Source organism: Brachyistius frenatus, unplaced genomic scaffold (assembly GCF_029030835.1).
Source record: "Brachyistius frenatus isolate BFR_SWC_R1_liver_20210118 unplaced genomic scaffold, ASM2903083v1 Contig_86, whole genome shotgun sequence".
Lineage (NCBI taxonomy): Eukaryota > Metazoa > Chordata > Actinopteri > Embiotocidae > Brachyistius > Brachyistius frenatus.
This window is the reverse complement of record NW_027210685.1, coordinates 355,129-368,246: the sequence shown is the minus strand read 5'-3', so window position 1 is coordinate 368,246 and position 13,118 is coordinate 355,129. Positions and strand designations below refer to the sequence as shown.

Below are 13,118 nucleotides of genomic sequence, written 5' to 3'. Positions count from 1 at the left end.
ACAGTTTCTCAGATGGCTGAATATTATACAGGCACCTGGTCTGAAAACAAAGAAATGAGGCCTGCTGAGATGAGCTCTTACCTGACTTCCACTTTATAATAGCTTTTATTAGCTTCACAATTCATTTACACCAACCTACTATGTTCAGCACTCTATATTAAGCTGAGGAATGTGAACATGGAATGTGTGCTAACATAGTAATCACAGAAATGACTGACTACTGAAGGACTGAACATTACAGAGGCACTTTAATTGATTAATGAACTTCAAATTGATACTAGGACATAAATAAAATTTAGTTTAAATGGGACAATGAAATAGATAGTAGCAGATAAAACTAATGAAGAGGAACCGACAGAAAAAACAACAACTGGGGGATCCACATGATAGTATGGATCTGTTATTAAGGCACAACACTCTTAGCATCTGACTTACTGCTTTACATTTATAAATGTGACCATGCAGTAATATAATGGTCCGTTTTAATCACCCACTGCAACTGTGCAGGAACACTGAAATATGTTGATTATGAAATAATAACAGCTGGTGATACTAGCTTTAAAACACAAATGGTGGCTCGTAACTCATGACAAAAAGCCGGGCATAAAAGGAGCAGAGGTTAAATTGTAAAACAGTCAAAATTCCATTAAAAAGGTAAGCACTATACTTAAAATAAAATGTATTGCTCAGTAATTTAAGTTGCTCTTGGCTCAAATTGTTGCTGAAGACTACAATGAGTTATTAATAATGAATTAAAAAAGAAATTTGGAAGATGGAAATATGCAAATAGACTAAAACATTATATCTGGGAAGGGAATCAGCTATTTTTATCCAGCTTAGTCTGTCCTCAAATACAATTAGTAATCATTTGTTGTGTAAGAGACAGACAAAAAACGGGGGGATGGTCGGACAGACGGACACATAGATAGATGGATGGGTGGGTGGGTGGATGGATGGATGGACGGACGGATGGATGGATGGATGGATGGATGGATGGATGGATGGATGGATGGATGGATGGATGGATGGATGGATGGATGGATGGATGGATGGATGGATAGATAGATAGATAGATAGATAGATAGATAGATAGATAGATAGATAGATAGATAGATAGATAGATAGATAGATAGATAGATAGATAGATAGATAGATAGATAGATAGATAGATAGATAGATAGATGACGGACGGACGGACGGACGGACGGACGGACGGACGGACGGACGGACGGACGGACGGACGGACGGACGGACGGACGGACGGACAGACAGACAGACAGACAGACAGACAGACAGACAGACAGACAGATAGATAGATAGATAGATAGATAGATAGATAGATAGATAGATAGATAGATAGATAGATAGATAGATAGATAGATAGATAGATAGATAGATAGATAGATAGATAGATAGATAGATAGATAGATAGATGTTGGCTGCTATAATGGTGCCTGCTTTATGTTCTGAGAGCCTACAGTAGTGGAGTTGGCTCTTATTATGGTGTAATATTGCATATGGACTAAAGGAGCATAATGAGAAAAACTTGATGGAGATAAGTATTTAGGTGACAGTGGCACTGATGGTGGGAGTTCTGTATTTGTGATGTATCTGTTAAAATGGACCCCGACAGTAATGTAAGGCTGCAGCTAGCAGCAGGTTGACTTAGTTTAACATAAAGACTGGAAACTGAGGAAAATGAACTTGTTACTGGTCAGTGCACATATCAGTTTTTGTACAGATAAAAATCAGATATAAGTTTTTAATTAGTGACAGTTGGAGATACTTGCAGGTGAATTTTGTTTATTTCAGGGCCCTGTGGTGCACTGCTAAGGCTGTTGCGTGCTACATTTCTTGTAAGTGAAAAGCCCAGGTCGCCGGTACTCTGGATGTCCTTTTCATTTTTAAATCCAGACCTACTGTATGTCCCTCGAACATACCATTTATGCCTGACGCCTCTGCCTCTTAGGTCTTTATTCCTGCTTCCAATTCACTTTAATTCAATTCAGTTAATAGTGCTAAAAGACAACATCTCAGGGCACTTTACATAGTAAGGTCAAGACCTTACAGTATCATAGAGAGCAACACAGCAATTCTCACTTGAGCAAACAGTGGGGAGGAAAATCTTTTGTTTTTAATCGGAAAAAAAACCCTCAGACAGAAGCAGACTCAGAGGTGGGCAGCCATCTGCTGCGACCAGTTGGGGTGAGAGGAGAGTGGAGAGAGAAGCAATGAACATTGAGAAACAACAAACAATAAACACTGGGCAGGCCGGTGGGGTCAGAAACCACAGAGATCAGAGACATGCAGGTCTAGAGCCAGATATACCTACAGAAAGATAGAGCAGGAGAGAAGACAGAGGGGGAAAGCACAAACTACGGAAGAGTGCTTTCTACCTCGCTGTCCAGCACTGTTAGCCTTTGTACACCAGCCTCCAGGGCTTTGCTCATGAAAATAGCATTGTATTTCCGTTCGAGGCAGGTCTTGTCCTTGATCATTACTACAGCACTCTGAAGCTGAGCCAGATAACCTGTTGTCTTCATATTGGTTTTCACTAGAGGACAGTGCGGCTTGACATCCTGATCCTCAAAAAAAAACGTCTGCAATGACAAACGCCTGCCTAAGAGTACAGCATCCTTACTTGATGCAGTGATTCAATAGCTGTTTACTTTCTGCCTTACTGTATGTGACTGATGGGACAGGTTTCCTGAACTGCTCTGTGCAGTCAGCAGATCACTTAAATGGAAATGTGTGTTTTGAGCATAAAGTGTGAAGGGATCCATTATCCACATGTCCATAGTGTGCCAGCGGGAGTGATATGGATTGGTTAGAACATTTGTACATTCTTGATCCCCATGAATAAACCAGCAGATCAAAATTATATTATTAGAGAAGTATCTCTACATGCACACAATAAACATTTGTGATCCCTTGAGCTGGACACTGTAACAGCAACTTCTTTGAGGATACCACTATACTAATCAATACTCTGCACGTATTTCCTAATGATAAGCAACATGACCTGAAGTATCTGGTGACAAGGACAAGTTGTAAAGGGTACAGCATGACCTGAAGGTGGGACTGATGGATTGCAGGGACTCCTACAAATTGAATCTGGAGTATAAACACCAGCAGACAAACATCGGGGACATGTGGACGGGTGTGAAGTAGATTACGAGTTTTAATGTCACAGACGTTCAGCAGGAGGGGCAGCCTAGAAAGAGCCAATAAAGTGAACAACCCCTGCTTTGCCCCCATCCCTCCTCGCGGAGCACCTATGATTACAACCTGCTCGAGACCCTCTTTGGTTTGCTTTACAACTCACGAGGGTGGGGATGATGCTGTCATCTACCTGCTGCAGCACACTCACTCTCACCTGGGTAGTTATGGTGGCACACTGAGTGCCTTTAATCCCATCCAACCACTGCTACTGGGTGGGAAGCTGCTCAGGATGGGTGTCAGCATGTGTACTGTCTCCTGGATTGCTTGCTGGCTGTCAAACATAACAGTGTAGGTTGGCATATGGACAGTATGTACATGCCCCTACCGGTATTTTAGAGGGACAGAAGTGTCTCATACAATATTTGAGCGGATTGATCTACATTATCTTTAGAGTAAAATTCGTTGTGTGTATTATTGTGAAAGGTGAACACAACATTACACTACCATTGGTGCCTAATGTGTTTTATCATACAAATACCGTCCCGTACTATTTTTGCACACTGGTTCTTATTGATATTATTTTCTTGGGTTATTACAATTTTATATTTTTATAAGTATTGTGCATATCTTTATCCTTTATTCAATATTGTCTTCTAAAAATCAACACCACAGGAGTGTAGTTAAGCATATTTAATTAAAGAAAGAGAAAAGTGTACTGGAGGCATAAGCTGAGTGGAAATAACGTATGTGACACAATAAGAGTGGATTAGTCGTAGGTATTTTTCTCCCTACAGTCCTCTGTCATTAGGTGACTGCCATTGCTTTTCAAACATTGTAAAGTTTTTTTGTTTTTTTTTTGTCAGTGCAGAACAAGGTCCTTACAATAAAAAAAAGTAGTGCTTTTAAGAGGTGATTATTGAAAGGTGAGAAATTAAAAATAATTACTCGACATTAAATGATGAAAAGCTTTTAAAGTTGAAGTTCAGCGTTGATGGATTGGAGGTAATGACTGTATCAAGGTACAAGCCTATTTCTAACTGTTTTCGATATCATGCAACCACAGGTTGTAAAACTGCATTGTACTTTCTTTATGTTGGTATAGTTTGTCTTCACATGTATGAACTGCATTGTGTTACTGTGGAAGATGTGTCAACCTTCGCAGGAGCAGTTATACTGTATAATTGAGAGGGAAATTCATAAATTTGGGGTGGAACATGCATCTGTGTTTTTTAAGGTTCTTTTTTTGCTCTGTACATTACTGAATGTGACAGATTATCATTAAAACATTAACTTTACTGCAGCTGCACTTAACAAACAAGCCAACCTCAGAGGAAGTTGGCATCCTCTCTTGCCGTCTGCACTGCATTTGGATTTGGAAGCAAATTTAACTGGTCTGTTTCACAAAACAGGAAGAAGGCACTGCTCCTCTAGAACAAATGATGCTAAAGCTTTCAGAGTTTCTGGCAATGACAGATGGTGGAAGTCTATTTTCAAAAAATCACTTCTGTCATGTTTATCCTCCATAAAGCCAGACAGTGGGTGAGGACAGTAAATGACAGGGTATCAAGACCATGTAAAAATAAATAATACCAAAAAGTGTGTCATGGCTGGGTAATAAGGCACTTTGGTATGATTACCAAATATAAAGTTTTTCACTAAATTTGACCAGACTAACTAATTCCCGTCAGCACTGAAAACTATGATTTCTGAAACTTGACTTGAGATTTTCCGTTTTCTGCTCATACTTGAAATCCTGCAGTTTTTGAGCTTCAACTTCATTTGGTCCACACACTCAAACTGATACTTCATATTTTACAGACCACACACGATCAAATTCAACAGTTTAGCTGCCATTTAGCTGGTAGAAAGGTCAAGCTTTGATTATTTGAATGTCTTCAACTTAGATTTTTCAAACTTAAACATTTCAAAAACCCCAGCTGTTTTCATCCAGATAGTTTCAACTGCAAAATTTGTATAGCAAGCTCACATCAGTTTTCTTCATAAAATCTGGTCTTCTTTATGTTTTATATTCAAAACGCTGCACTTTATTTTTCAAACACCTTCACCCCTTTACCAAGCCCCTACCAAATGTTTTACAACTATTTTGTTGAGTCATTGTTTACATTATTCAGTGGTACCAGACCCCCCCCCTCCCCTCCTGAGTTAAGACTTTGGCTAAAAAGGTGATTTTTGGAACATTATAATGTCCCACTGAAGCTGACCTTTGGCCTATGGGATATAAAATGTCATCACTTCATCATTTTAGCCAACTTTGTTTATTTATGTAATTTATTTGAAATTCTGTCCGAATTAATGTATGAATTATTGTCCATAAACGTGTTTTGTGAGGTCACAATGAACTTAATCTTTGACCTCTGACAACCAAATTCTAACCAGCTGATCCCGGAGTCCAATTGGATCTTTGTGCCAAATTTGAAGAAATTCCCTTGGGGCATTCTTCTGATACTGCATTTACGAGAATAGGTCAGACGTACGTACAGACGGACAGATGAGAAGATAACATGAAAACATGACGCCTCCAGACCCGGCTGTTGCTGGCGCTTCGACATAAAAACAAGAATGATTGGGCACTGAGGAAAGTAAACAAGAACAAAAACAAGCCATTAGGGAGTCAGTGGAAGTCTGATGTGAGATGCAGTTTAGTCGGGGTTAAACTCCTTGATGAAACCACATTTCCTCTGGATGATAATTTGAACTTTGTGTGCTGACTGTGCGCATCTCTGTGCGGAGTGTGTGTATGAGTGTGTTTTGTATGACAGAAAAATAAAAACATTAAAATAAGCCCAAACAAAAGCCTCACATTGGGTTTGTATGGGCTAATTCAGCTGCCCATGCGTGTACTCATCGTGTATGCATACACGTGTGTGTACAGACAGCCAAGTGTGTGCTGTTTATGCTCTTTGAAGGAACAAATGGACTGTTACACCTCGATAAAGAAAAGACGACTAACAAATGGAACTAACAGGCTTTCTTCACTGCCATCTGTCTGGATATGGATTGATATGTTTGCAACCCAGAACATAAAATAAGCACAATGTGGGAAATGTACAGTATGTGTGTGTGTGTGTGTGTGTGTGTGTGTGTGTGTGTGTGTGTGTGTGTGTGTGTGTGCGTGCGTGCGTGTGTGTGTGTGTGTGTGTGTGTGCGCGCGTGAGTGTGTGAGTGTGTGAGTGTATATCAATGTGTGTTTGAGATGTTCAGTAAACTGGATGCCAAAGAATACTATGTACATTTTCATTATTGACGAGCTTAAAAACTTAATTTATTGAGGTCGTTCTGGTTTTGTGTCACCATTTATATTTGTCAGCGTGTGTCTGCACGCGTGTGTGTGTGTGTGTGTGTGTGTGTGTGTGTGTGTGTGTGTGTGTGTGTGTGTGTGTGTGTGTGTGTGTGTGTGTGTGTGTGTGTGCATGTGTTTGGTTGAGTTGTGAGTGGCAGAAATCTGTGTGAGATCAACCCACAGTTCCCTTGATTAAAGAGAGCTGTTTCTCTTCATTAACCAAAATCCTATGCATGCACACACTGTCTGTACACACTCTCTCTCACACACACACACACACACACACACACACACACACACACACACACACACACACACACACACACACACACACACACACACACACACACACACACACACACACACACACACACACACACACACACACACACACACATTTACACACATTCACACAGTCACAATTAGTGGAAAAACCCTTCATAGAAACAGAGACTCTTCTAAGTTCTTAAAAATTGTAATGCCCTGAACAAAATTGATTTGAAATGGTCGGTTTCCTTTTTCATCACTGGAGTTCTGTCAAAAAAAAAAAAAGACAAATCCAACTTGCAGAAAACTAGTGGTGATGAGGTTCTAAATATCTGAAACCTCCATAAAGACTCATTCTCTAAAGTAATTCAATGTCTGCATAGAGATTTTTAAAAGGGTATTTTGTTCTGCTGTAAAAGCCATTGTTATTTGTAGAAACACTTTAAATTGCAATGGATTTGTAAATTGTGTTGCTTTTAAAATTAAATATGAAAAATAAACTGTTTAAGGTCCTATTTTTTTTTTTTTTTTTTTTTTTTTAAAGGACTTTTTTTTTGCCGCCATTAGGAGACAATGAGGTTTGAATCCACGAGGTGAAAATGTTTTTGTTGAGTAATTTTTTTTTTGTTTCCAAACCCCAACCATGTTCTTTCTCCTAACCCCAACCATGTGCTTATTGAGGAACCCCAACCACATGTTTTAGCTATAACTTTCATTTTCCTGTAAATCACTTGGCTCTACACATGAAGTAGGTTTCATTTTAGTCCACTACAGGAAAACATGTAACATTCAAGCCTAAACAGGCCCATGCGGATTTCATGTTTTGTTGTGATACCAGGTTGCATTGAACACATTACCTTGTCAAAATAAATGAAAATGACAATAGAAAAAAAAAGAAATAGTGAGAAACTTGCCACTAAGGAGAACATAGCTTCGACTCTTCATTGCAACACTGCTGAAGGTCAACAGCACTTGTGGATTGAACATCTCAGAACCTGACACACAAGTCTTCCAGCCTCACGCACACACACACACACACACACACACACACACACACACACACACACACACACACACACACACACACACACACACACACACACACACACACACACACACACATTCACATCTGCCCTTCGAAGAATCATGTCAGAAGATTTTTCTCTCACTCTTAAACTGTGCCTCTACTCAAACTAAACCCCTGGAGTGAGAGTGAAAATAAGACCGACGCAAGTAAGAGAGCAAAAGGGAGAGAGGGAGAGAAAGCACGACAGAGAGACACACAGAGAGAATGAGATGGGATTACAGGGATAATGCGAGCAGATGGAGGGAGGTCGAGGCTACAGCAGCACTCTCCACTCCAAACGGATTAAAAGACTTCAACCGAGCCACCACCGAACGGATGTCGCGTTCCTCACGCTTGAGACACCGAGCTGAGTTGGGCTGGCCCCCCTGCTACTAAGCCTGGAAATGAAAACTTCTCGTCTTTCAGCTTGAAGCAGTAAAAAGCGAGGTCAATGAAGTGGATTTCAACCCATACTACCCCACCGTCCACCCTCCCACCAGCCCCTGCTCCTTTCCCCCTCCAATCAAACTCATAAAAGGTTATGCTTTTAGGCTTTTTTAAAACCCATCCATTTATGCTGATCCACCTCTTAAAACGTTGTGTTAACATGCATCCTGTCAGAGCAAAACACATCCAAATTCTGATATAGATGCACCCAAGGTCCGTTCAAGATTCAATCACCCAAACGAGCACCGGCCAGACAGGGATTTATCCACATAAGAACAATATGTGATGTGTCTCTAATCTTCAAATACACTAAGCCATTTTACCCGAATCTATATCTCCACATCCCAGATTGAAATGCAATTGGACTAAACTTTAATTTCAATAAAATGCTGATGACAAACCTGTCATCCCCTCTCCTAGTAATTACATCTGTTAAAAGTGAAAATAAAACAGTTTGTTTTCTTCCTTCGCCATTAATATCCTAACATCATTATTGACCATAATGTAATTATTCGATTGGGTTCCTGTGTTTGATGGCTGTTAATTTGTGAAAAAATACAAAGTATTACATTCTGTCAGTAAAAAAGGAAACTAGTTTAATTTTTGACAGTATATGGTGTGTGTGTGTGTGGGGGGGGGGGGTTAATATACATTTTTTTAAATTGAAAACAGCTGAATATAAACCATTTCCTCTGGTATGGGGAGTTCAACTGTCACATGTAACACTGACAACATTTGTATTTCTTAAATTTGTCATCAATGTTAACGTGTTTAAAAGGAAATTGTTTTGACAAATAACCAACATTGAATCTAGTTACTGGGAGTGTAAATTAGCACGGTGTGCCAAGAGCAGGATCAGCTTCTTTTCTGCATCAGGATATCTCACATTACAAAGACCAATAGGTCACATTGATTGGGTCACTCCTCCAGTCAAATGCTGTTAACTGGTCTTAATGGAACAACTGTCTTTCCAGTAAACTTATACAGACACATCAATATCCCCAAGTGTTACCTCAAAATCAAGCTTTTTTTCTGGATAATATATATTTCCGTGCGCTGTATTCTAGTTTTCAGTGATCTGTGTCACACTCAATTAACCCAGTGTGCATTTATTAACGTGAATGTGGCTGCCTGTTAACTTTCTCTTCATCTCACTGCTCCCGCTCGGTTTTATCCGCAGGTGATAATTAACCTGTTGGTACGATGGCCGTTATACGTCTCTCGGTTCTCCCCTGACATCCCAGCATCTGTTGCCGCTGGCAGTGGCAGCAGACACGTTCACGCTGCCCCATTTTTTTTTCCAAGCATATGAATCATCATCAACACTGATGAATGTCACTCATTTTAACCTCCATTGTAAACACAGGGCACTTTGACACTGCTAACAGCCAGCGTCCCCAGGGTAAGCTTGAACTTTTCTGATTTTACAGTGTAAGCAGTAGTCAACCTGGCTTGTGCGTGGATAGGAGGCCTCCTGGGAATACTGTCTCTGGCTCCAGGTTTAAAACCCTATCAGAGATGACTGGGGTCCATACAGTAGTGTTTTGTGTGGAGTTTTCACAGATTCATTTGGGTTTCCTCACACCTCAAAGAAACTCTCATGACCTTCCACCAAGACTCTGACCTCAGGATGTTACTCACAGTGACTGCCTGCTGATTCTGTTTTCAATTATAAGGTTTCAATCACACTAATATAATTCCCCCACATGTTTTAATGAAATATAATTTAACACTTGTACTTACTATATTCTCCCAATATTACCACAGAAAGCATGATGTATCGTGTGCAACTGATTCAAAACTAGGGCCCACTGACGACTGGAGCCCTGAGAGAAAGTTTTAAGGAAGAGAAATCACTTTGCAACCAGAGTAAACCAAGCAATATTTTATCCAATGATTGGAGATGAAAGTTTTATATTCAGTGTTAATTTCAGGCGTCACAGTTTTGCTGTTCAAACGTCACTTATAATGTAGCATGTTTATAGTACATTCCGGAAAAAAAATTATGATAACTGTTGTGTCATATGTAAGCTCTACGTGAAAGCACTGTACCCCATTCTTGCGCATTTACGCACGCAATTGACACAAAGCGACAAATTCAACTATGTGCCAGAAAGATATGAATTATAATAGAGAAGAACATATGTTGCTCCTAAGATTTTGAACAAATTATATTTATTCACACAACTTGCCGCACAGGGAATGCACACATGAAATGCGCACACAAAACGTCATGTTCAATTATTGTATATCACGCTCTCTCTCCCCGTGTTTCTTATTCACAGACCGTCACACACACACACACACACACACACACACACACACACACACACACACACACACACACACACACACACACACACACACACACACACACACACACAACGAGTCGCTCGCTCACACGTGTGCTTCGACTTTTACTCACCTCTTTTGTCCTGTACTTTGACGCTGATCTCCACCAAAGGCTCGGTCTCTCGGTCCAATCTCCGTGATATGACTATATCCCCGCTGTCCCGGCTCACGCTGACCGGTGAGCTTTCCACGTCGGGCTCCACCAGCTCAAACGTGGCCGACTGAAACCTCACCGGGTTCAGGTTCATCACTACTGAACCGATCCCTGCATCCTCGGACACATTGATAAAAACGGGGTTGTCTGATTCCAGTACTGATCTGGACTTCCGCGCTTGTACTTTAATTTGCGATTTCGGTTTCCATTTTCCCGTTTGGGAATTCAGTAAGGTCGCCACGGGCCATTGCCGTGGATTTATTTCCACTGAGATGCTTTGACTTGTGCGAGGTGGCCACCCGCGGTCCCGGGCAAACACTTCAAATTGTATCGGGTCATCCAGACCAAGGATGGAGTCTACAAGGAGGATATCACCGGTTTTGGGCACCGCGTAGAAACTTCCGTTTTTGGGCAGGGCGAAGTAAATGAGCTCTGCGTTCTTGCCGCTGTCATCGTCCCGCGCGGTGACCGTGTAGATCGCCGTGCGGAGTGCAGTGGCATCATCCAGGTTCAGTTTCACCTCGGCTCTGGGGAAAGTTGGCTGGTGATCGTTGGTGTCCAGAACGTCTACCTTGATGGTCGCCACTTCGACGAGGAGTGAAGACTCGTCTTCCTCTTCCCGGGAGACTCCCGCGCATTGCCCACAACACAAACCCAGACCCAGGTTGTATTCAGCCCGCTCTTCTCTGTCCAAAACCCCAGAAGTCTTCAATAAAATATGTCCCCGTTTGTGGTGCGCAAAGACACGGAAATTCTCGCTCCCCTCTCCTAGGAGTTTGAAGTGCGCTGCCGGCGAGCCAGATTCCCCGGAACCGCACAGCCTTTGCGAGTTTAGCCGTTTTAACGGGACGCTCAGTCCGTTGACCCGGGAGCCCGGAGACGAGTTCTCAAATACGTGGCCATGAAAGAACGGCACCTGCTCCACGGTACTGTTTCCAACTGCACACGAAATCAAAAATGGCAAAAATGCGACCCAAATCATGACTGGCTATCTCTTTGGCTCCACTGCACTAAAGCACTGGTTCCTCACCGAAATCCATGTGTGCACCCGTTCCTGGGGGATATCTCTCCTAATCCAAAACTTTCATTAAATTGGAACACAGCTATTTGGCACAATTCTTCAACTCCACGGAGAACTTTGTCTCAATGGTATGTGTCGTGCGTCCTTCTCCTCTCCGTTCCTCCACTGTCTGCTGTCTCACCAGCAGCGCTGTCTGTCTGTGCGCGTTCCAGGAAAAAATGCTTCTTACAGCTCGAGTGCGCGCTCACCTCCGTTTGCTTCCTCGCTCTCTTGCGTGCGTTATTTCCAACCGATCTCGTATTGCCACCAGGCTTAATCTGACTTGCTGCAAACTGTGCGCCGCCTTGCACCGACTCCCCTTTGAAATGGAGAGGACTACTTGTTATAAGGAAATCAATTGTTCTTGTCAGCTCAGATGTACTGATGCGACTTGGGTAATCACGAGGACATCACACGTAACCGCTTGTTTTACGCATGCATTGCCAAAGCAGCAAGGGCAATGCATCTGTTCCAGGGTGATGCGGCGGTAACAGATTCTCACATAGGAAATTAACTTCTCAGGAACGCAGCAGCGAGCCGAATCTACTCGTGCTCGCGCTCACTTGCATAAATACTGTACCACAGCAACAGCGCGCAAGCATGTGAGTGTCTGTGTGTGCGTGTCAGGGGGGACCTCGGGGAAAGGACCCGACCTCCTCTCTCCCAGTGATCAATGCTCAGTCTTGCACATCCAGATCCATCACTCCTCTTTCCAATAACACGTCAGTCCATTGGATTAAAATAATGTAAAAATCGATCATTTTAAAACGCCTCCGGAGGGGCAAAGAGAAAAGAAAGGCTTACAGCTTCAGGGAAAGACTCAGGGACACTCCAGAGCTGTCTTTATGTCACAGAGAAGTGCCCCCATTTAAACGTGTTCATCACTCACTGTTTTGTTGGAGTGTTTGGTCTCCAGGGGTCTGCGAAAGTTGCAGGCAAAATGAGAAGTCTCGACTTTAAGATAGCAGATATAGTATTTTCACTTTGCATGGGTCTCACTCTCATCTTGCCTCTTCATGACATGTACACCAAATTCAATACCAAATCGACCCTATGAGGATACTTGCTAATAAATCTAAGACTGTTTGTGGACCCAAGGCATGCTGCACGGTCATTATCTTATTCAAAGATGTGTGTTTTTGTGCTGTTTGAAATTCTGCTCACAAATACACTGCAACCTGTGCAGTTTTAAAAGTTGAAAATCAGCAGTCCTCGAATAAAACAAGTTTAAGGCTGTTAAGGTGTTCATATCATAAGACAAAACATGGGCTTGTGTTGGAGTGAATTTCCATCTGTGTTTATCATGTCA

General features: G+C 41.8%; 1 protein-coding gene across 1 annotated transcript in view; it reads right to left on the bottom strand.

Moving 5' to 3' along the window:
- The window catches only part of LOC138627487 (neural-cadherin), a 258,275-nt gene extending 245,961 nt beyond the window's left edge, over nucleotides 1-12,314 (bottom strand). The window contains exon 1 of the mRNA XM_069709839.1: nucleotides 10,669-12,314. Within this exon, the coding sequence (XP_069565940.1) occupies nucleotides 10,669-11,731 (1,063 nt within the window). The 5' untranslated portion in view covers nucleotides 11,732-12,314. The remainder of the gene's footprint in view (nucleotides 1-10,668) is intronic.
- Between the last annotated feature and the right edge of the window lie 804 nt (nucleotides 12,315-13,118).